At 37.0% G+C, this 25169-nt stretch overlaps 2 protein-coding genes across 2 annotated transcripts; both read left to right on the top strand.

The window, feature by feature from the left end:
• The first annotated feature begins 10865 nt into the window (after positions 1-10865).
• On the top strand, positions 10866-11051 carry LOC136700188 (cortexin domain-containing 1 protein-like). The gene has a single exon (XM_066675469.1). It carries the CDS (start codon positions 10866-10868, stop codon positions 11049-11051), a length of 186 nt encoding a protein of 61 aa, XP_066531566.1.
• A 4287-nt stretch (positions 11052-15338) lies between these two features.
• rps27.1 (ribosomal protein S27, isoform 1) lies at positions 15339-18091 on the top strand. Its single transcript, XM_066674283.1, has 4 exons — positions 15339-15396; positions 15910-16018; positions 16221-16331; positions 17859-18091. Exons 1-4 carry the CDS (start codon positions 15391-15393, stop codon positions 17885-17887), a joined length of 255 nt encoding a protein of 84 aa, XP_066530380.1. The 5' UTR covers positions 15339-15390; the 3' UTR covers positions 17888-18091.
• The last annotated feature ends 7078 nt before the right edge of the window (positions 18092-25169 follow it).

Below are 25169 nucleotides of genomic sequence, written 5' to 3'. Positions count from 1 at the left end.
TATGTTGGTGATTCATTCCTTGCTCTTCATGCATCTCCTCCTTAGCTAGGTATAGTTAATATGGTAAAACATAAAAACTTGTGATACTTGAAGATGTTTATAAAGTCTGTAATATTTTGTTTTTCTGAGGTTTGGTAAAGTTCAAACCTGCGGTGTATTATTAATGCAATGTTTATAAAAGCAACTAAAGACTGTTATTGCAATTAATAATTATCATCATTAGGGTTCAAATCAGTTACAGTATCCCACCAACAGGCCAATGGTTAGACAGCTATGTCATGCAGAAGCATATGTTTGGCCAGTGTGCAAACATAAATGTTACTCACTATATGCTCAGAACAGTTAATCATGATGGAATTCATTGTGATAATGATATACTGTCATATAACCCACCCCTACTACAATCCATGCTGAATCTTTTTAGAGCTAGCATTATACAGGGTGTTTTACCAAGCCTCCATGAGCCTCACCATGTTTATCATATTTTCCAACCTTTATCTGTTTGTCTCACATTCCTTATTCTAAAATCTTCATTCTTTCCAGGCTCAATGCCAAGACCAATACAACCAAACCACTCTCACTAGTATTGCCTTCAGCGGTCCCAAACACACACACACATTCACATAAAATCATGAGTGTCTCAACTGCCAGTGTTTTTATGTTGTCTTTTGTATTGCCTTTATGCAATGTAAGATAAAATGCTCATGTGGATAACGAAGTTTATGGTCCTGTGTTTTTTTTTATTTTATTTTATTTTATTTTAGTTTTATTTATTTATTTTTTTCTCTTTGTTTGTGTTTTGGAGAAGAGTTCCATGCAGCAAGTAGACTTCTACTGTCTCCAAGGTTTTGACTCTGTCCACATTAAAGTACAGAATTTGATTTCACTTATTCACTTATCCAGTTATAATCATTAAATACATCTCTAAAATACATTTAGTGACAAAACATAATGTATAAAATTAAATTCAACTGAATAAATTAACATTGACATCACATAATCATCTATGCTCAATTTTACTCTTTTAAAGGGGGACGTGGAGTATCATCTCATTAATGCCCTAGATTTTAAAAGAAATGTAGAATAGCGGGTGCTTGGAAAAACACTGAATATATAATGTAATTTTAAATGTGGGTAAAGTCTTGTTCAATTCACCCTGTGACTGTTTCTATTTATCACTTCTCATTTACATTACATTTTCAGCACTGAACAAAAACATTATTATTATTATTATACATTATTGTGTATATATATATTTTCCATGCAGATAATTGAATGGTTTTAGGTACGAGTGTGTTGCCCTGTGTTGCCTTCTGCCCATTGATTCCAGGTAGGCTCTGGACTTTGGAAAAGCGAGTTACAATGAATGAATAAATTACAGCTTCAAAATCATTGTGATGCTCCACTGCCTTTGTTGTTGCTAATCAGAACAGCACTGCAGACATTTTACTGTGTAACCTTTATAGTAGTTTTAGAAACCACTCTCTCACTCTCCCCTCCTCCCAGCCCAGGAGGATAAATGAGGATAAATACCAAGTCCTTTCAAGTTCTTTTATAAAATTTAAATGTCTCCTAATTCAAAAGACTCCAAATCCAACTCCATTACTCCAAAGTGCTACAAAACTAAACAACTGTTACAAATGAGTTTCTGTGGTATTTCTAATAGTGAATAAAAACTTACAAGCAAGTGCAACTTCAGCAACATAGAAACAAGTCATTTTCTTTCCTCAGACATACCATTCCACCTAAAAACACTTAAAAATAAATAAATAAAAAGGATTTCCTCACAATTTAAGATGCCCTCCTTAAGTGGCTGCTAACTCCAACCAGGAAAGACAGCCAACACCTGTAATGTCACTCTACACTGAACAATCACTGGATTAGGAACACCTACATTGTATCTACACTCATTGTCCATTTTATGAGCTTTTATTGACCATAGAGCAGCATTTTGTAGTTTTACAATTACAAATTGTAATCTGTTTCATCCTGCTCTTCAATGGTCAAGGCTCCTACATAAAGGTATGATTTGGGTGGTTGATCATCTTAGCTGTAGTTACACTGACATGGCTTTGGTGAGTTAGAGTGTGTTGATGGTATGAGTGAATCAGTCACAGCAGTACTGCTTGAGTTTTTAAACAGTGTGTCCACAGGTGGACTATAAATTGTAATTGTAAAACTGCAAAGTGCTTATCTATGGCCTGTGGAGCTGATAATATTGACAGCAAATGTAGATACAAGGTAGGTGTTCCTAATTCAGTGATCGTTCAGTGTATATCTAATCACATACACCACAAATGAGCCACTGTCATCTAGATTCACAGACATCCATCTAGTCAAAGTCTGAGAAATAAATCTTGCCTTTGTTATAAAAATAAATTATATTTTCCTTCAATTCTCAAATGTTTATATATTTCAGTGTAAAGCCTGGTTTCTTGCTGTGGCATAGTACGGTAACTTATAGCTTTGTCTCAAGTTCCATGTGAACTTCTTAACATGATTCAGTTACAACGTGTGTCTGACTGGTGGCATTCATTGTGGAAAAAAGTCTTCACTAATGATATATAAACGCCCAGCTGTCACACCTCCGGGGTTATTTGATCCACCAGAAAAAAAAAATGGAGATTGCATTTCTAACTGCATTTCTCTTCCCATTGCTCTGAAAGAAATGCTGGTCTGGGTTCTACAGGTTACATAATTTTTAAAAATAAATATCAGCAATTTTTAAGATACAAATTGAATTACTCAAATGACTTTCTATCTACAAAGTGGACCAATAATATAGGTGTTTCTAACAGAGTTGAGTGGACACAGTGTTCAAAAACTCAACAGGCACTGCTGTGTCTGATCCAATCGTAACAGCACAACACACACCACTATCACATCAGTTGTGAGTATGATCCACCCCCCATATCATACCTGCACTGTTATGGTCTTGTGGGCATTCTGACAAAATGAAGGACAGCGTGGAATGGGGTAACAAAATATGCATAGGGACAGGAGGAATACAGTCTGTAATTGTATAACTACAAAGTGCTCCTGTATGGTCAGTGGAGCTGATAAATGACAAATGGACAATGAGTGTAGATACAAGGTAGGTGTTTTTAATCCTAATGTTTATAAATGTAATTTCACTATATTGCCATATAACATATTCTCTCACCCATCCAAATGATTGAATTCTACCGAATTTGTGCAACTTCGAAATATGTTGTTTGAATTTTTTGAGCTTGAATTTTTTTATCTGAATTTATTAACCTTGAATAACAGTGAAAATGTGTTGAAAATTCACGAGTTTTATTCAAGAGCAATTCAGATACATAATTTCAGTGCAAAAAAAATCAGATGCATAATTTCAGTACAAAAAAAATTCTGTGCTACAAATTCAAAGGTGGTAATATTTCAAGTCTGATGAGACAGATTTGCTTCCATAGTCAGACCTGACTGAGGCGGGAGCAAGAATGTAAACACAGGAAGGTCTGGACTAGTCAGTTTCTGATCCATTTGTCTGATTAGCGGCTAAACTTTAACCAGTTCTCTGTTTACCTGCCTACTGCGTCCAATATGCAAAGCACACCCTGCCTACGAATGCCTTTTAGCACCAACCTGCAGCGTACATTTTATTGATGGGTTGGATTGAGGTCGGATCATGTTCTCACCAGAAATTAACCACACTGAAGTTCAAATTAATCGGACTAAAAATGCTGGTGTGAAAACTCCCTAAATCACATGATGCTAGCAAGCTGGATAGCTAAAGGCCAGCACAAGCTTTGAGACATGTACCAGCCACACTGCTGTTAATGTAGTGTCATTGAAAAGCTCAGCACACTTGGAGCAGAACACAAAATGCCTAGTGCTGGGGGTCGTATACCTTTTGTTATTTGGTTTTCAGTTTATAATCCTGAAACAGAAAAAACAGAGAACTACTAATTTCTCCTTTTTGAAGTATACAATGAAAGGTACACTGACCTCTGAGCAACTCAGAAAGCATAATGAATGCAGCTTGAGTTTTCCAGAAGTTCTCGGATCTTACATGAGCCAAATCACTAGTGAAAATGGTTCTGAAGGCAGCACTGCGTTTGAGGCAGAAGGAACGTAACTGGTTACCAGCCAACAGGTGGGGATGAACCTGACTGGTTAAAATAGATGTGTCTGAAGCAGATTCTAAAGAAGTATTTTCCTGTTCATTTGAGTTATGACTGTAGCTCCTTCAGAGGCAGCAGTTATAACTCAATTGTTACACCAGGTCCGGGTTTTATTGTATAACATTCTGCAGCTTCTTCTGAGGTAGCAGTCATAACTCAAACAGGAAAGCACTTCTTCAAAATCTTCCTCAGAGGCAGCAGAGCAATAAGCAGCTTCCCAAGAGGCTTTCCTCAGCTTCCCAAGAGTTATATTATCCTCCATTTATGCAAAAATAAATAAGTAAATAAAAATACTGAAAGTTTTCAACACTAGCATAAAGTGTACAGTATATTGCACCTTTTTGTAACTCTAACCCAGAACAACTTTAAGTAGTGATTTGCACACAAGCTCATGGATCTTTCGTTATATCAACCACAACCGGGTACAAAAATAGGTAAAGGCTCATTTTGTGGTTTTCTATGGAAGGATTAGAATCACAAAACCAACCAATGAAAGGTACATGGACATGCTTAGCACATGATGATTCTCAAAGGCTAGAACGTGCATCAATATGAAAACTCTCTATAATATTAAAGATGATCTTTTTAAAACCAAATCTGTTATGTTAGCTAATAGGCCCCTTAGCTAGCTAGCATCATGTTAAAACTGAAAGAAGGGAAGGCCAATTACACTTTGATAACGGAAACAAACTTTTTGCATTGAATTTGTCTTCTGGAGGGAACAGGGTGATGAGTTAATTCATTTTTGAGATTGAATTATTAAAGAATCCATTAATTCTTTATTTTTCAGCCTACATAATTTCTCACCATGCTGTATAGGTACCCTGCGGCCAAGAAGAGCAAAGTCTCACTGTTTAGAACTATTTACAGCTGAGAGTCATGAGCCTTTTGGGTAATGAAGCTTGAAGGGCATTACCTTCTTACTGCTGTTTTCATATCTCAGATAATTAACTGTCTGTGGTATAGTTCCTAGTTCCTAACCATGGCATGGGAGTGTGTGTGTGAAATCAGACACTGGTTCAACAATGAAGTACAACACATACTCTAGGTGTAATAGACTCTGTATGCTAATGTGGCCGTGTCGCTTTTCCCCTTCTACCTGCCAAACATGGAAAGGTCATGGAAGGTTACTCTAATCCTGTTGAGTTAAGGTTTCTGTTTCTCTACTGGCAGAGAGATGATCGAGGGAGTGGACTTGGCTCTTCTCTCTCTCTCTCTCTCTCTCTCTCTCTCTCTCTCTCTCTATCCCTCTCTTTCCTTCTCTCTATCTTTCTCCTCCCTGAACTGTGGACCATCTGCATTCCCTCATGAAAGACATCCAGCTTCTGATGGCACAGGTAAGTTAGCAGAACTATTGAACTGGGGAAAGGGCTGAAACTCATCACAGAAATGAGATCACACTCTGATGAGAGGTTAATTGGGGAAGAGTGAGAGTTATCTCTCTGTATTGTATGGAATATTGAGTTGAATAATGCAGTGAAATATTAAACTGTGCTTAGAGATGCATTATTTATTCATTATAAGTTACATACACATGCTACACTATGTGTCCCAAACTTTGTAGACCCCCTTTTAAATTATTCAATACAGACTTTAAGGTGCATCCTTTGTGATCGCAGCTTGTATAATCTCCATGAAATGGGATGCTCCGTAGCAGCTGCACATGGGCCTGTGGTCACCATTCCAATGCTAAGTGTCAACTAGAAGGGTATTAAGCTGGGAGTGCTGGATAAACTTTGGGATCAGTTGGAGTGCCTGAGAAACTTTACATTTACATTTACAGGATTTAGCAGACGCTCTTATCCAGAGTGACTTACAAGAGTGCTTAGTGTTCAGACAGAAATATGCAACTTCATTTCAGAAGAAATATGCAGGTGTCCAGTAGGTTTTCACCATGCAGAGTGCAAGGTAAATTTATGTAATAGTACTTGATTTTTTAAAGAAATTAAAAGTTATGTGTACCTATAAGTTTTTAAACGTTTTTATGTAAGGTATAAATGTAATGCAAAAACCAAGATTCTCCTGCTGCTTTGCCATTTTATGGTAACTGTTGCATAGTATTGACAATGACATTTTTATTTTATGTTATTTAAAAGAAATCGAATTATTAAGTATTAATATGCTATGTTCACGATCACCAACGTTAACATCTCCCTTTTTAAATCAATTAAAATAAACTTGCACATACTTTCTGATATAGCATTGTCCCCAAGAATAGAACAAATCAATAAACATGCTTTTTGCATTGCTTTTACCTTGATGGAACACATAATGAACGCAGAAAATAATAAATTCTCCTTGCCTGCCATTTTCAAACAAATTTTTTTTTTACTTATTTGTATCTTAAATTAAATGGCAAGAAATGTGTTCATTTTTAATACTACACATAATTTACCATAAAACAGCAAAAGTGTGGGAGAATGTTAGAATTTTATTTACAACTGCATTACCTTTGCTTATTTAATACCACCACATATCTGCATTTGTATTATTGCTGATGGCAACTAAAAACTATTGGCCTCAGCATATTTTAGAAGGTTTGTGCAATCCATCTTACTTGAACCACTCTCACTTTTGTTATATTTGTTATAATTGCAAAATGTATTTTCAGAAATCCTAGACTTAAAAAATAATGCTTCATCATTACACTCCAGACTTTGCAATTATTGCATCGTCCAGCTATTATTAGGAGCCTTGTTTTTAGTACTTATTACTATACATGGGCTATTCTTCTACATGTCAAAGATTCGGTTTTAGAACTGGGTTCCATTTTCTATTTCTCAGAATCCAAGTGAGCTTAAGCACTTTTCCTATTTTCTTTTCTTTTTAATGTGTTCTGAAAACCTGCAGACTGATCAACTTTTACTAACGCAGTATATGCATGTTTAATGAACTTTCAGAAGTCCTAGAGCTTCATCAAGAGTAGTTACTTTACTGAGTAATGATACATTTTGACTGTAGAAAGATAATTGTCTTTTCCATGTTCCTTTGATTGTATTCCTATTACAGACCTGCTTCTGTACTGCTCTTGCTGGGGGTCTTTCTACTTGTTGAAAATATAAAGCCTGTTTCACAATACCTTTGTAGGGGAGCAGACTGGTGAGGAAATTTATCCACCCCAAGTATTCACTAACTTCAACAAGCATTGATTAACTTAGACTAAAGGAGAAAATGGATACACATAGAAGGGAGATTGAAGATGATTGAAACATGATGTAATCCTTTTTTAAACAAAAACAAAATACATTAATTTAATGTTACCATGATCTCATGTTATGACCTTGGTATGTTATATAGTATTGTGCAAAATCAGAGACCATTCATTCATTCATTGTTTGTAACCGCTTGTCTAGTTCAGGGCTGCAGTAGGTCCAGAGCCTACCTGGAATCACTGGGCACAGGCAGGAACACACCCTGGAGGGGGCACCAGTTCTTCTCAGGGCAACACACACTCACACAGTGACTCACATACTCACACCTATGGACACATTTGAGTTGCCAGTCCACCTACTAATGTGTGTTTTTGGACCGTGGGGAACCGAAGCACCCGGAGGAAACCCATGCAGACACAGGGAGAACACAGTCAGAGACCACATTTCAATTATTCAATTTGGAGTCAAAATGGCTATTAAATAAAGTCAATATCTACTTTTACTGTCCATTCTCTCACCTCCCCTGACCACACAAGACTATTTATTAGTTCTACAATTACAGACTGAATATATAGCTCTGTATACGTTGTTTGCCCCTTTAACCCTGTTCTTCTATGATCAGGACCACCTTATGGCATGTTTGATTAGGGTGGGGGTGTGCTGGTTGGTGGTGTAACAGCAGTGCTGCTTAAGATTCTAAACACTGTGTCCGCTCACTGTTCACTATTAGACACACTATTAGTTTACTACATATTTTACTATGTATTATGTTTACTACATAATTTGAACACAGCAGCTGTCTCTCACATTTTGTGAACATTTCATGATGAATGGACCAATAGAAATGCTCCAGAATTACTTGGAACAAAATCTTTAAACATACAGTGGCGCAGCAGGTAGTGCACATAGTATAATGGATACCAACTGAAAGGCTAAGTACCTAGCAGAAGAATCTGGAAAAAAAATGACTGGATTCTATTAAATGTATTGCTTTTCATATGTACATATGTACAGTCAGATAAGGGTTGACAGGAGTTTGACCATGCATTGAAATGAACATGTGACAAGGGAACCGTCAAATGGTATAAAATATAAAGTAATGAACAAATCTGAACTTGACAAGTTTTTTAAAAACTGATAACAAATACTATTTTAAGAAAGGCTTTTAATTACATGGGCCCATTAATTCATCTCTTATCTATTCACTACATGTTTCTTTGGTTCTTTTCTTTGGGCAGGGGATCGGTGGACATTTCAGCTAATTGAGGAGAGCAGGATCACTTTACACCATCACCCCCCACCTCCTCCTTCATTTGCATCTTACGGCAGTCACCCAAGTAATTCAAATTCAATTTGAATTAGCAGAGTGGGTTTCTTTCTGGACTAGCCCTGATGGGCAACTTAATTGCCAGCTAGGATCGTGTTTCTTCTCCCAAGCGTCATGCACTCCTCTCCTCCAGTTCTCCATCCCCACTCCGTCCGTCCATCCTCCCCTCCTCTGGGTGTGACGGCTGATGGTCTGAACCCTGATTGAGTTACTAAGGTGCTGAAAAGGCCAGGCAACTGGATGACTGTAGAACAATAGGCCTCACTGTACAAGGCCACGTCCAAACTGCCATCATCACCTTTCAAACCCACCTTTTTAACTATATATATATATATATATATATATATATATATATATATATATATATATATATATATATCAAGGCTCACATGCTAGTGGGCAGTCACATGGCCAAGCTTTAATGGTGATGGAGGTTGGACAAAAATAAAGTTTCATTAGAAATGAAATCTCTCATTTAACCACAGTTTTATTAGACCGTTTAATATATAGGTTTTATATTCATTATCTAAACCCACCAGAGAATGTACAGTATCTTCTGTGCTGTATGTTTAATGTATAAATGAAAACTGAATCATTCTATACAGTGACCTGCATATACTGTTTCTTCATTCATTCATTCATTGTCTGTAACGGCTTATCCAGTTCAGGGTCGCGGTGGGTCCAGAGCCTACCTGGAATCATTGGGCACAAGGCGGGAATACACCCTGGAGGAGGCACCAGTCCTTCACAGGGCGACCATTTCTTCATGTATTTGTTAAATGTTTTAAGCCATAATTTCCTCAAAACAAGCATGAATGTCTCAAGTATCAGGAAATGTATTGGTACTACTAGGTGTACAAAAACCATATGCTGTAAAGCATTCTTGTGTAATTCAAAACGTCTGCTGCTTCTTTGCCAACTGTTGCATAGCATTAAAAAAGGACAATTGTCTTTTTTCTGCAAAAATAACCTAAAATTGAAGTTTTAATATGCTACATTCACAAACACTAATACTGAAATCACCATTTTTAAATCATATAAAACCAAAACTCACCTGCACATTTTGGACAAAATATTGTCTCCAAGAACAAGCAATAAATGTGCCTGATGAAAATATTATTATAATATTAAAATAAATATTTTCTGTTGAATAAAATGACAATTGTCATTTTTAATAATATGCAACAGTTACCATAATATAATGTAAGGCATATTATAAAATAAAGAGTAGGACAAGGTTTGAATATTGAATTACAGTTCTATGTTACACACAAAAAATGCTTTAAAAGTAATTGGTACATCTACTTTTTCCACGTAATAAAAGAAAATTCCAATTAAATTCCAATAATCACTACCGAGTTAGTAAGACTGAATGGAGCAATTCACATTTCACACTACACTTAGGGCTGGACGATATGGCCAAAATATTTATCACAATATATTTAAAATTTTTTGTTGATATGACATATTCCGATATCGATATGGACAGTATTAAACCACTGAAAAACTGCCATAAACCAACAGAAACATGATATGACCATCAAACATAAACCTATTGGCTTTGTCAATATTACATTTCTTAAACTAAATTTTAAATAGAGTGCGCTGAAATGGTGACAGAGTCCTGTAATTAACATCAGTCATTGACAGATTTTGTAAATAATGAATAATGAAAATGTGTTTAAAAATAATATAATTGCTATTGAAACATTTTATATTGCAATAGACAATGATATTTAATTATTGTCCAGCCCTAGATACACTCAGTGACTTTGTTAATATCTTAATGATTAACCCTGCAGCTATTTTAAAAATGGATGGAATTTACCTTTACATATGTAGTGTTGTTTCCACTTAACAAAGTATGTCCAAATCTGTATGCTATCAGATAGCCAACGTTGTTATATAAATCAATATATCATTTCTCTTCATTTCAGAAGATGTTAATGGCAGCGTCTTCACAATACTGAAGCTCTGTTAAGATGTCTCATGCTAAAGACTGGGGGGCTTTGCATTCAAGATGACATTAGAAATGTGGATTTTTATTTAAACGCCACATTGTCTGCAGCAGTTGGTGTTTGACTCCATCCCTCTTGCACCAGAAGTTCATTGGCTGGAAGCCTACTGTGCCAACCAGGCTTAAGGCAACAAAAGAAAGAGATCACATCACATTGGTATAGAGCCAAAGAGAGTGAGCAGTTACTACTATACTACGAAACTCACTTGAGATCCTGAGCCTCAATGGACCAACCAGTACCTCCAGTGTCTTGGCTAGATGTGGACGTGGATCTGGGTTTTGCCCTGTTCTTCCTCTTCCTACTCTGCCTCTTTTTGTTCATCGCAATCATCCGCTGTGCCCAAACAGTAGTCGACCCTTATGGAGCCATCTCCACCTCCACCTATGAGGGGGAGCAGATTAATAACTGACGGTTGCTTTGGCCTATCCCACGCAGCGATTAACCTGCAGGGATTAGGCCAGGACCTCTGTGAGGATTGTTTTTTGCATGAATATTGCTACAGATGCCCTAGAAAGCCAAATATATATATATATATATATATATTTCCCACAATATAAATTATATTGTGTTTGTTTTCTTGAGATCTTGGTAAACTTATAACACTGCCCTCAATTAAATGCAACATTGAAAAAAAATCACTTTTTATAAAATGCTGAGGATGCTTCCTCAATATTTGCTAGCTCTCCAGTCTGTTTGTGTTTACCAGTCTATTGTGTTTATAAAGCCCCAGTGTCCCAGTTAAAAAGTAAAAAAAAAAAAAAAAAATGACATGGTTAGATATGCTAGGCTTCATCTCTCTGTTCTTGGCAGAGAAAAGGCAAAGAACACTCTAAACCTTGAAATTCATAATGTTTCAGATTCAGACTCACTCTGAATTCTGGAGGTAGCTAACTGCACATACCAAAAGTACTACAAAATTAACAATTTAAGTTACAAACAAAAAATATATCTGTTACATTGGGAAACAATACAGCCACGTTGCGTTAAAGACACACAACTTGAGACCTCAAGAAAACAAATAATATTGAACTACTGTTTATCATAGGAAAACAGACTAAATACCCTTTCACACGTGCATGATAACCCAGAGTTCATATGTGAAAGGGGATTAAGTAAAATGTGCAAATTCAAGGCTTTAGAGGGGGGCCACCAGGGATTTCGGGCCCCATGAGAAAATACCACATTGGGCTCCACCACCCCACCATCACAGACATTTTTAGGGCCCCCGTCAGTGACAGGACTTTAGAATATTCAACTGTTTATCAATAAGTCAAACCAATTTACTAATATAAAGTAATGCTAACCATACCCTAGAGAACTCTGACAAGACTCTGGAAAGACATTTAAAAAACTTAAGGTTTGACATTCTTGTTTCTGAAGAAAAGATGATAAAAGATGATAAAATACATTTTGCATCTTGTGGAGTAACTGCTATCCTGACCACTTTACACCAAGTGATTAAGATGATAGGAAGGTGCCACAACTCAAACAAAACTCTCAGGACTTTATTCCAACTTTGGAAACTTGTTAACGGCAGTGAAATTGCTTGAACAGTTTTAAGATTAAGACTTAAGATTAATTTTGTATTAGTACCAGTTTATACAGAGACCACCATTCAGTTTTTTTTCCTTTGTATTAGGTTTTGTACTGTAGAAAGAACATGTGCTAAGAAATGCACAATTCACAAACTCAAGACAAAACATAGTCAAATTAGGCCAAATTAATTCAAACACAATATTAAGACAACAATAAACCAGGAGGTATATTGGAACAGATCTGTGTTCACAGACCTTGCACAGGGAGGGAAAGTATGATAAGTCAAAATAAAATATATCTCCTGTCATACAAAATCGGGTCTTATTACGGACACATATAGATGTCAAGGTAACCATTTGTCATTAAAGACATCAATTTGTGTTCTCAGTGCAAATGCAATTCTCTCCATAATATATATGTCATTAACTATATCCAACATATCCATTCATTTACCATAGGCCATTTTCTGGCCTTTTTGCATGCCACTAAAAGCACTAAGCAGGTATTTATCTTGCTTTTGCCCTGAATTTCTTTCAAGTCACAGAGGTACATTACTTTGAAATCAAAGTTAATTTTCATCTTTACAACTGCCTCCAATATAATTTCTCCAAAATGGAGCCACAGAGGGACAGTTCCAGAAAATGTGGAAATTATTTGCTACAGTTTCTCCACAGGACCTCCAGCAATCGGTCGGACCAGAATAACATTTTTAAGCTTTGTACCTTCAAAGCTACTGTTCAGAAGAAATATCTTAATAAAGATATGTTAAAAGACTCATGTTTCAGCTGTTATTAATTACACCTACACATACAAGGAATTAGATTTAGGTTACAGTAGGCTGCAGTGCATGTAGATTGACAACATATCACAGCAGCATAGCATAAACAAAACAAAACAAAAAACAAACAAACACGCACACAAAAGCCCCAACAACCATACATACATACTATCATACATACACACATACAGTCAAACTTTACATTGTGCAAGTATATATTACAGTGCTGGGTGCAAAGATTATGTGTTGTAGTGGCAGTGACAAGGACATGTGAGTGCTGAATCTGAAGACACACTAGTTGGAGAATTTATGTACAGAAGATTGAGTATATCCAGACCCCTACACATCCATCATTCCTTCTGGAATTAAGGCTACTAATATATAGCGTTTGCTCCTTTGCTGCAATAACAACCTCTCCTGGGAAAGCTGTAAACTAGATGTTGGAACATTAATCTTATTTTATAAGTTTACTGTTTCCACTGATGAAGGACTAAAGAACGATCAACACTTTATCTGACTTTACATCTACAAGGTGGACCAACAAGGTAGGTGTGTCTAGCAGAGTGGACAGTGATCAGACACAATGTTAAAAAACTATAGCAGCAGTGTCTGATCCTCTTACAAAAGCACAACACACACTAAGAGTGGTAGTCCTGACCAATGAAGAGCATGGTGAAAGTTTGCTAACAACGTATTCAGAGCAACAGATGGACTACAGTCTATAATAGTAGAACTGCAAAGTGCTCCTGTATGGTCAGTGAAGCTGAGAGAATGGACAGTGAGTGTAAAAAAATGAGAGAAGGGCCTAGTATTATGACTGAACAGTGTGTGTGTGTTATATTTATTATTTATACTGATGTAGACCTTAATGTTTAGTTAACTGTTATGGCTTGCCCCATCTCAAATGTCAAAAGTCTCAAATGTTGGCTATGACTCTGGGATTGTATTTACCCACAAGAGCATTGCTTAAGTCATGTTGTATGTTAAATTCTGGCACCTACAATACTGGCAAGTCTTCATTTTATGTAGATTATTCGGGCTGTGTGTTTATGTTTTATACCTGTTTAAAAAATGTGCCATGAAGACTAAATTAATCTATTAAATTAGAAGGAGTGTCTAGACATTTCAGATAAATGGTGTATTTTGATGTGCATAACACAAATGGTACTTGAATTATACATTCCTGTTAGTATTGGTACTTTGTAACTTTTTTTTATTTTAAACCCATAATAACACTATATATTCAGCAGTTGTGGAAACAAAATGCAATAAGTTTATTAGGGAATAGGGAAGTGTTCACATTAAATAAGGCCACAGCTGTGTTTATTTTCACAACAAGTATTATATGCAGGCAACTATCTCTGTATGCGAGTCACATTATGTTGTTATAGCAGAATGGCACGAGAAGATTTTCTGTGCAGAACGCAATTAACTTTTAGTCCTCCAGCCTTTCTGAATTGTTCTTAAATTTGTATTTAGAATGAGTTTACTGAGCTCTCTATCATCTGGTTGGCTGTTAATATTCCATACCTTGACCCTGAACTGGATAAGCGGTTATAGACAATGAATGAATTAATAAAGTTTATTAGGTGTAGTTTATTTATGCTTTTATCAAAGATTTACTGCTGATTCAGCATGAATGTTTTCTAGAGGAGAGCTAATTAGTGCAGCACCGGGTTTGTTTTGGAGGGAGGTATAAAGCAGCTCTGAATGTGTGAGGGAGAGCGTGTTTGAAATAGTTTATCATCGTGTGTCAGTAATAAATTCAGTCTCTGAATGACTCTATGTCTATTTTCATGTGTTTTATATATGAAGGGCTCCTGCACTGTGGTGTTTGAAAGTATCTCACCGTCATTTAACCTGCTATGTGTGTTTACACCGCTATCTTTGTGTGCATATACTGAGCGTCACTCATATTTTAAATTAGTTTTTACCATGGAGAAATTTAATCACAGAGACCGTTCTCTGCAGAAACTGTGAAAATGTCCACAAGGAAGAAAACCTAGGGGTGTCAGTGCACATGCGCAAGCACAAAATGCCGCCAATTTATTGGTTGTAATATTGGCTAAAATTCCAGTATTGGACCGATAACAATAACTAAAGAATCCACATATTGGCAAATAATATATCGGCCGCCGATATATATATATATATATATATATATATATATATATATATATATATATATATATATATATATATATATTGAATTCATAAGACGTTTTTTTAGGATTAACAGCGTATGTAGTGTTTTACTTTGGATAAATAAGCTGCAGTGTGAGGTTCAGCCATGTTGAATGTGGCTACAAATAGACCTCACCTACATGGCCGCCCTATACATCCGTGAGAAGCGGGGTGGTCACGTGCTCTGTTGATATCACTCCGCCGCGGACGCTTGTGCTTCCTTTCCGGCAGCGGCTAAATCCTCGCCAACATGCCAGTGAGTACAAGAGAAAGGTTTAGTGAATATTACCGCACATGTGAGGGGTATTCGAGCCGAACCACGAATATATATCCGGGAGAGTGTGTTTAGAATAGGGTGGTGTTCTTTCTAATGGCCTAATCATTTCGGAAGGTGAAATTAAGTAATTTTTATCCACAGCTCTTTACCGCGCGCAGAAGAGCTGCTGGCGTTAAGATGGCGGCGCGCACAGAACAAAACATGGAGGAGTCCAGGCTTCTGTCTGGCGCGTGACGCATTCGACAAAATATATTTAAAAAAAAACCCCTCAAATCTGTACACTTTTTAAGAGTTCCTTTCAGTTTCACAAACACAATATAGAGGTCGGTGAGCTTCTAATACTCAACCGATAATGGTCAGTAAAGGCATGGCCATAAATTATGAAGGGCGTTGTGAATATAACGACAATATGTCTGCGTGTTGTCTGACACTATAGTAATAATTGACCTCGTTTCGGTGTGATTTAAACAAGTAATCTCTCGATGTCCACAGCTCGCTAAAGACTTGTTACACCCGACCCCCGAGGAGGAGAGGAGGAGGCACAAGAAGAAGCGTCTCGTACAGAGCCCTAATTCATATTTCATGGATGTCAAATGTCCAGGTGTGTTTCATTAAGCACGTTACGATTTAAATGGGAAATGTCAGACATTTTCTGTAAAATGTACCTGATTAAAGGGAGTCTATGCTTAAACTCATTCAGGCTGGGTTGATGTTAAATTAGTGACTTATTTAAAAAGTTGCTGAGTATAATCAGTATATGTATATTCAGATATGACATGTTAACACATTTATTTCTCACACAGGATGCTACAAGATCACAACAGTCTTTAGCCATGCTCAGACAGTAGTTCTGTGTGTTGGCTGCTCAACTGTGTTGTGTCAACCCACTGGAGGCAAAGCACGTCTCACAGAAGGTCTGTATTTTATTTTATTGATTTATTTTGAATAAATGGTGCTCTGAACCCTGCAGTTAATTTTATTGTCCATATTAGAGCATTCGATCCTTCATGTAATTTAAAAGATAATTCTGCATTTAAAATTTTTTATTTGTTATTTTTGCATGTTTTATAATATTCATCTTTTGGAATAGTACCCCATCTTTTTCTTAAAATACAGTTTTGAGTGTACTCTTTTTGGTACATCAGTGCTCTCATACTACAGTACCCAACATGCACTACCCAGATGCATTTCCTCAACTAGGAAACACGTGCCCATCCATGTGTGTCTATTTAAAATATATATATTTTTTTCTTTTCCCCTCCCCTCTTCCTTTAGACAAGTTTGTTTTATAAATGTATTAATGAATGAATGAATGCATGCACACATAAACATGCCCCAGTGGGCAAGATAAAAATAAATGTTGGGTAATAATTACCAGTAATGGTAATTATGAGCTAATGTTATATTTCAATATTTTTCATGCACAATAACCAGTGTTTAAAAATGCAAGTTTATAAAATGTAGGATCTTCTATGAATTCTACTTGGAATGAAATGCAGACATATTGAGTCATTCTGCTTGTTCAGTGTACAACATCTTTGGATCTGTTTAAAATATCTGACAGATCAAAGTATCTCTTGTGATAATATTTTATGTAGTTTTTACTTTTGTTTATGTTCCTCAGATACTTCCTCGAATAATACAAATAAAATTAAAGAAAATAATAAATCGATTTTCCAGTGGTCACTTTAATCACAACATACACTATATATATATACTTGCAGCTGAAGTTCATTGCTGTGGCTCTGCTGTCTCATCTAGATGTTTGCTGAAGCCTAGTGAACCTTTATATTATTATTTATTTATATATATATTTTTAGGTGGTTTATTGGCACAGTTCTCTCTTATTCGTTTATACATTGTCTGTAATCGCTTATCCAGTTCAGGGTTGCGGTGTGTCTGGAGCCTACCCGGAATTTTTCAGCTTTAGTTTTTTGCAAATTAATTGTTACAGATTGCGCCTAATTTGATTATGAAGCAAGTCATATTGGCTTAATGTGAGGGACTAAATTGGATGAGGTAATCATGCAGTTTAAGTGGAATTGTGTGGGCAAACCTCTGATTAATCTTTGCTTTGAGTTGGTGATTGATTCTATTTAACTGCTAACTGCAAGATAAATAATCAACAACAGTTCAGTTTGAATAGAGATGGCTAATTTCAAGTTGATTAAGTGAATCTGTACTAGCATGGTATAGAGCACTAGAATACTGCAGATGTAAAATTGATTTGGATATACAAGCAAGAATTGTACTGCGTTATTGTGGCTGGCACTAATTAAATGAACATGAAATTTCACATAGTAAATGTGCTGCCTGTAGTCACTCATTAAACCTTAATTCAGAAGTGTTATTTATTTATTTTAGTGCTGCTGCTTAAAAGTGCCTGGTGGAGAAGGGGCAGAAATACACTATTTAATATTCTCTTTTTGTTTCTCCTTCAGGGTGTTCCTTCAGGAGAAAGCAGCATTAAGCGCTTTTTAAGTTGTTCCTGCAAGGAGTGAGAGAGAGAGATGGGGTTAGACTTGGCCCTAGTGAACTTAGCCTTTGGGCTTCGATCTCCACTAATTCCACGTGTGAAGGGGAAACACATCTTCCATTTTCAGTTGCTTGGTCACTTGAAAGGATGTCTCTCCAACCCAGTCTCTTTCTTTCAGTAAAATGTTTTTGCTAAAACAATACTGTGGTGTTTGAGTATTTATTTATTTGCAGGTAAAGCAAAATCTGGGACAAACAGACAAAGGCTTGACATTTTTATAATAGAGTTTTGGGGTGAGTGAAGTGGTATTTGTGATTAAAGAACTAAGGATTGCTTCAGTTTTTCAAACTGCTTAGACAAGTTTGTTTTTCTTCTACATATGTTGAACAGGTCAGATGATCTTAGACTCCACTCAGTAGACCCCAGAGTGAACTGAACACAGATTATCTTCTATGTCTTGTGTTATTACAGTCTGCTAAATACATACATTGTGAAAACATCATGTTTTAATATATACCTTGAGGCCTGACATTTACAGTGACAGTACTGTAAAGTGAACCACACAAACTTATGACGTGTGGTCTTGGGATCATAAAACAACACAGCTGCAATAGGTTAAATCACATGATGTACCACACAACACTGCAGCAATTGTGTGTGTGTGTGTTGTACACATTCATGTGCCTGGCCAGTTGAAATTACAGAAATCTATTTAATTGGACTGTCTAGCTTTGATTTTGATGAATGTTTGCTGTGTCATTGTTTCAGCAACTTTATGCAAATATACAATGTTTTTGTCCGTCCAGCACACCAGTAGTTTTGGCCAAAATTTTGTATTGGCATTGGAATGGTCTGACTACTCCAAAAGGTCAATTTATGGTTGAAAATTCTTCCTCATACTGGAATATGCATGTGCCATCATGGGTGAAAAAAGTACATTCAGGTATACAGCTAGTTTCACAAATTTGCTGAGCATACACCTGGCCATCTGAAGTAAGCTAAGATTATAATGCCTACAGAGGCTTATAGAGAGGGCAATTTGCATGGTAGATGCATCATTAATTTATTGTGATGTACCCATCACTTTGAGATAGGGAAAATTTTAACTGCTCAGACCACATGGCCTTTTACAGAGTCCAAACTTTATGCTTGTTTAACCATTTTTGCTTTTAATCCCCGCCAATAAGGTTTTTTTTTATTTGCATAGAATAATTTTTTTCCTCCAATTTGAAAAGACATGCAGGAATATTAACCATTAAAGCAACACTTGCTGCATTTGAACAATGTCAGAAAGTGGGATATAAATAGTTTCCTCTTAGCAAATTACATCTGAATGGCTGACAAAATCATATTTACCACGGGTAAACTAGATTTTAGATGATGCAGGATTTTACAAGAGGTGAAAGAGAGCAGTCTTTTACATTTTCCCCTGGAGAATCATGGATGTTTTCTGTAGCTAAAAATCAAATCATGAAAAGATGGTTTATTATTTAAGAAGTACTTTATTATGCATTAATTCGTTCATTCATTCATGGTGGGGAGTCGGGAGCCTACCTGGAATCACACCCTGAAAGGGGCACCAGTCCTTCGCAAGGTGACACACACCTATGGATATTTTTGAGTGGCCAATCCACCAAACCAATGTGTGTTTTTGGACTGTGGGAGGAAACCCATGCGGACACGGGGTACTGATCTTAGTGGCCGGTGATCCTACTTGTTTTCTCTACTTTAACTTTTAACTCTATAAGGGGGTGTTAATAAGCAGGTTAAACAGGTCATTCATTGTCTGTAACTGCTCAGGGTCGCGGTGGGTTCAGAGCCTACCTGGAATCACTGGGCGCAAGGCAGGAACACACTCTAGAGGGGGCGCCAGTCCTTCACAGTGCGACCTACTAACGTGTTTTTGGACTGTGGGAACAAAAGGGAGCACCCAGTCACAGGGAGAACGTTTAGTCTTCTACTTCTTGTAGTGTCATATTTTCAGCTGAAAGAAATTTAGTTTAGACTATCAGTCAGACCTGTTTGGTAATCTTCAGAGAGCTGAACAGGACAGACATGACAGGCTTCTGCCAAAGAATTAAGAGAGGTTTAAAAAGCAGAGGAGGTTAAATACAGTTCTGCAGTCAGTAATCATTTATTATGTGTAAAAAGACGTCAGCGAGCTAGAAAGCCTACTCCACACTATCGCTCACTTTCAATTATGATAGCCCCACAGTGTAGCTCAACAACAATTTGGCCATTGTGAGGGAAACAATGTGCTGAAATGCACTCTCAGTGCAGAAACTGCTCACAATTTCACCACCAACTGTTGACCTCTCTGAGGCTTCATAGTCCAGTTCAAGGTTATTATAGTCAGATAAAATCGCTAATACAGTTGCAGTAAGTAATGTTTCTAGATTTTACCTTGTGCCTTCTCAGAGTTACACACATTTCTTCCTGTCTTCCCTACTCTTAATTTCCTGAATCAAAAGTGAGATCTGCTGTTCTGCAACTGGTGTTGGGTATTGTTTCATTTACTTATTATTGTAGGCTAATTGAAGGACCATCCTTGCAACTTCAACATAATTCACCCATTGTAAGCTTTAGTGAAATCTAACAGTAATGCTGAAGATTGCTGAATACCCCTCCCTCACCCCTCCCTGAATCAGGCACTTCAGGTAATACTGGTATTCAGTAGAACCAGTGATTGGTTTGTCCATTTTGGGCTACTGTTGAGACATGGCATTGCAGCATGACAGCTTCTACAGGAAGAGAACCTGGTTCCTATGTACAGTTGCATCAAAATTATCAACAGCTTATTTAATAATTTACCAACTTTAAGCTGTTTGCAATAAACCAATCAAACATGCACATTTTAAATAGCTAAACACAGCTGATATAATGTGGTTTCTTCAAATTCAACAAAAAATGTCACTTTCAGTGACTACTGCAGTCTTAGAATTATTCAGACCCTTCATAAAAAGTGGCTTTATCACTCAGTAGGGCACAATTTTGCTGGTACGACCTGCTGCAAACATAATGCATGGCCAGGTATCAGCTTTTGGCAGTGATTCTGAGGAATCGTGGCCCATTCTTCATGGTTTTGTCCTCCAGTTCAGTAATATTTTTTGGTTTGTTTGCTGCAGTTGCCCATGCCTACTTCTAATCTCACCAGTGAATTTCTAAGGGGTTCACAACTGTGACAGCCCCTCCAGGATCTTTCAGGAGTTCACAGAAGTCAAGATATTTCTTCTAGGGTTGCCTAGAATCCATATTTCCCTTCACAAGCTTCAGATTTTCAAATCTAGAAGAAGCAAAGCAGCCCCAAATCATCACTGAGCCACCATTAGTATGTAGTCAGGATGTTTTTTTCAGTGTGGGCATCATTCTTCTAATCATCCAGGTGTAGTGTTGATCCATAGGCCCATTCATGCATTATCTGTAACCGCTTATCCAGTTCAGGGTCGCGGTGGGTCCAGAGCCTACATGCAATCATTGGGCACAAGGCAGGTATACACCCTGGAGGGGGCACCAGTCCTTCACAGGGCAACATACACACACACACACCTATGGACACAATCCACCTACCAACGTGTGTTTTTGGACCGTGGGAGGAAACCGGAGCACCCAAAGGAAACCCACGCAGACACAGGGAGAACACACGGAACTCCTCACCAGAAGTCACCCAGAGTGGGAATCAAACCCACAACCTCCAGGTCCCTGGGGCTATGTGACTGTGACACTACCTGCTGCGCCACCGTGTCACCTTCCATAGGCCCAAAAAGTTCAAATTTTGTTCCATTGCTCCACAGAAGAGAATGTTAAGTCCCAAAATTCTGTGGCATATTTATATGGTTTTGAGACTGGAGCTGACATTCCTTTATGCTTTTGGGTCAATCAAGTTGTACGTGTTTCGACCTGGAGATTACAGCATTTAGTATTTACTTTTTGCAGCTGCCAACAAATCTGGCTACAGGTATTTTGCAGTCACCTGAGGATTTCTAATTACTTGCTTCTGCAGGAATCTGATGGCAGCTGGTAGTAATTTCCTTTTGCAGCCATGTTCAGGTATGTTCTCTACCCTTGTAGAAAAAAAAAGTTGCATAGAGTAGTTTCTGCAGTGCTGAGACAAGATTAGCAGTAGCAGACACTCTATTCTCCCTATTACAGGTCAATAGAGCATCATAATTATATTATTAGAGCTGTAACTTTAAGGTTAAATTATTATGTAGTGTTCCTTTATCATTCACAAAAACAATGTTTTAAATTGCATATAGCTGTAACATATTTACATGTTAACAACACATCCGAACACTCCAAAAATCAAATTTAATTTGGTTGTTGTTAAGCTCTCCAGCGTCTTTTCACACTCTTGCTCTGCTGAGCACAGCTAAATTTGTCAACTACTCACATGCCTTTGTTTACTGCAGGTGATTTTTAACAAGCTTCAAGGTTAAGAAGCTGCTCTCCCACCCAGCAATAGTCATGCCACATCAGCTGCAGTCTTGCACAAATGAAAAAGCTCTAGAAGGATTCCCTATTCTATTTGCCCTATTTCTCACAAAAAAAGTCTTTGTAATACAAGCCATGGGCTCCTGCCAACACAAATCCACTTCTTCCTTCCAAAACGTTTTTACTTGTTGGGAATAGAGACTTTACACCTTCCTTATGTTACAATTTGAATTTGAGAATCTCCCAATCTCACCAATCATGGGGTCTATGCTAGAAAGTAATATTTTTACCCTAAGACAGTCTTTGCCATCAAATCATGTTCTCTGTCTCAGTGTGGATGTGACATCTAGTCTCTGTGGCTCTTTTCATTTTATCAATGGTAGAAATGTCACTATTTTCAGATTTCTATTACTCTATATGTTGGGATTGGATAAACAAAATATATCTTCAAGCAATCCTCCACAGAGGAGGTATGATTTGGGTGGTGGATCACTCTCAGCACTGCACTGACACTGATGTGGTGGTGGTGTGTTAGTGTGTGTTGTGCTGGTACAAGTGGATCAGACACAAAAGTGCTGCTGGACTTATTAAACACTGTGTCCACTAACTGTCTACTCTGTCAGGCACACCTACCTCGTGGGTCCACCTTTTAAATATAAAGTCAGTGACAGTATAGCTCATCTGTTGCTGCACAGTTTGTGTTGGTATTCCTCTAGTCATTCATCAGTGGACACAGGGCACTGTTGGCTGGAGATTATTGCTCGGTGGACAATTCTCAATCCAGCAGTGACACTGAGGGCTTTAAAAACTCTTACAGCACTGCTGTGTCTGATCCTCTAAAACCGACACACATTACCACACCACCAGCACCAACTACAAAGTGATCCTGTATATAGTGGAGCTGAGAGAATGGATAGGTCGTCATAATTTTATTGTTGATCAGTTCATATGAGACAGATTTGTGTGTGAGTACTTTGTAACTCATTTATTTATGTATTTTTGCACGAGGCCATAGGTTAAAAGTCTATATTAGCACTAATGGAATATCTCATGTCCAAACAAATTGCTTGGCCAGGCTAACTGTTGTACATTTGATGATCTACATGTGAAAGAAATTATACCTTAGAAAGGTGTAGTTTAAATAACTGAAACCATGTTAAGCTGTTTCTTTCTAATGGGTTGCTATGAAGTGAAAGAGGCCTAAGGTGAAATAGATTTTTAATGTCCTTTCTGGAAATCTTATTTCAAAATGTTTATGTAATAACTTACCTTTGTTGGATGTAGTTTTTACATCAGGTTACAAACAGTTTTGACTCTGTATATTTTTCTAGTATGGAACATTCCAAAACAAACCACTTTAAATGGCTACTTTTAAAATTGATTTAAATATTTTCATTAAAAAAGTTTGGTAAAATTCCACTTAAGAGGAGTAATGATGACTTAATTACTTTAAAGTGTTTGAGTGTTTTCAAGTGATAATACACTTCTGCTGTTAGCGTACATTTATGAGAAAGGGGGCCAGTTTTACTCACTTACATTTACATTTTTAGTCATGTTAGTTTATGTTTGCTTCCTCTAAATTCATTTTTATCCTACATGCAACCCACACTACTTTGCTGATATTTACGCCACTCGCTTTAAAATATCTGATTACATGTAGAATAAAAGTATCCCAAGCTTATGTTCCCATGTTTATAGATGCTGTATGTTTGTTCTAAAAATATAGAAGAAGTGACAGGAGCCTAGGTCTTGGACAAAAATTATGTTGCATAACGATTAGAAAGATCTTAAATTAGTAAACGATACTGTGAAAAGCCTAGTCTGTAAAATTGAAATTGAAGTTTCTTTTATGGCCCAAGAGACATTGCAGGGCCCTCAGACCTTTAGCTAAGAACTGTTTTCTAAACCCCTTCATTAAATAATCAATGAGGGTCTTAATATCAAATTAGATCCTATTTCTAAACTGAAAGGGTGCACTGACCTAGAAAATGCTTTACATGCAGTTCTTTCTCCCCAAGTTCTCTCAAAATGACATTAACGCTACTAAGATGCTTCGGTCTAATTGCTTTCTAATTTGATTACCATTGAGTACACTGACTCAGGCTCACTTTCTGAGATATATATTTTCATTTTTTGGTTTTGTTTTGTTTACAGTTTGAACGGGCACTGAACTTTTGTATGGTCCTGTTTAATAGTAATTTTGCTTATCACACGTGCAGTCATAATGCCTTGCCACTTTTTTGTGAACTCCAAACTCATATCTCCATATCTGGTGCCAAAGTAGAGCCTGTATTCCATTAGTTGACGATTTTAAATTCAGCAGTGCAGCAAGCTCGAGTAAACCACCATGTCAGTGACCCTGCTGTGTGGAGAATGATCTGCCAAGAAAACATTATCTGGCCAGGGGTGGTCCTGGGGAAAGTGGTGGATGACACAAAGTCTCCGTTAGTAACAACAGAGTTATAGTGAATCTATAAGGGAGAACACAAGTGCTAGATGACTGTAGGTAGGGTTGAAGATGAATTTAGGAAGGCTGTAAATACTGTAGTATTTAAAAATGACAATTGTCATTTCATTCAACAAAATAAAAAAAATGGAAAGAGAGAAGATTTTTTTCATCACATCATTCATTATGGGCTCCATCAAGGAAAAAGTGCATGTGCATTTATTTGTTTTGTTCTTGGGGGGTAATATCATATCCAAAATACATGAGTGTTTTGGTTTGGATGATTTAAAGATGGTGAAAGTGATGATGTTAACGTTCATGAAAGTAATATATTAATAATAAATATTTAGGGATTTTAATAAATACAATTACAGTTGTCATTCTTCATACTATGCAACA

This window comes from Hoplias malabaricus, chromosome 6 (assembly GCF_029633855.1).
Source record: "Hoplias malabaricus isolate fHopMal1 chromosome 6, fHopMal1.hap1, whole genome shotgun sequence".
Lineage (NCBI taxonomy): Eukaryota > Metazoa > Chordata > Actinopteri > Characiformes > Erythrinidae > Hoplias > Hoplias malabaricus.
The sequence above is the reverse complement of the archived record's forward strand: the minus strand, read 5'-3'. Positions and strand labels throughout refer to the sequence as shown.

Excerpts from the sequence above, each read along its gene's own strand:
- LOC136700188 (XM_066675469.1), top strand. The coding sequence starts at position 10,866 with ATGGACCAACCAGTACCTCCAGTGTCTTGGCTAGATGTGGACGTGGAT.
- rps27.1 (XM_066674283.1), top strand. Across the intron at positions 16,019-16,220 it reads CATGGATGTCAAATGTCCAG|GATGCTACAAGATCACAACA; the intron begins GTGTGTTTCATT and ends TTTCTCACACAG. Across the intron at positions 16,332-17,858 it reads CAAAGCACGTCTCACAGAAG|GGTGTTCCTTCAGGAGAAAG; the intron begins GTCTGTATTTTA and ends TTTCTCCTTCAG.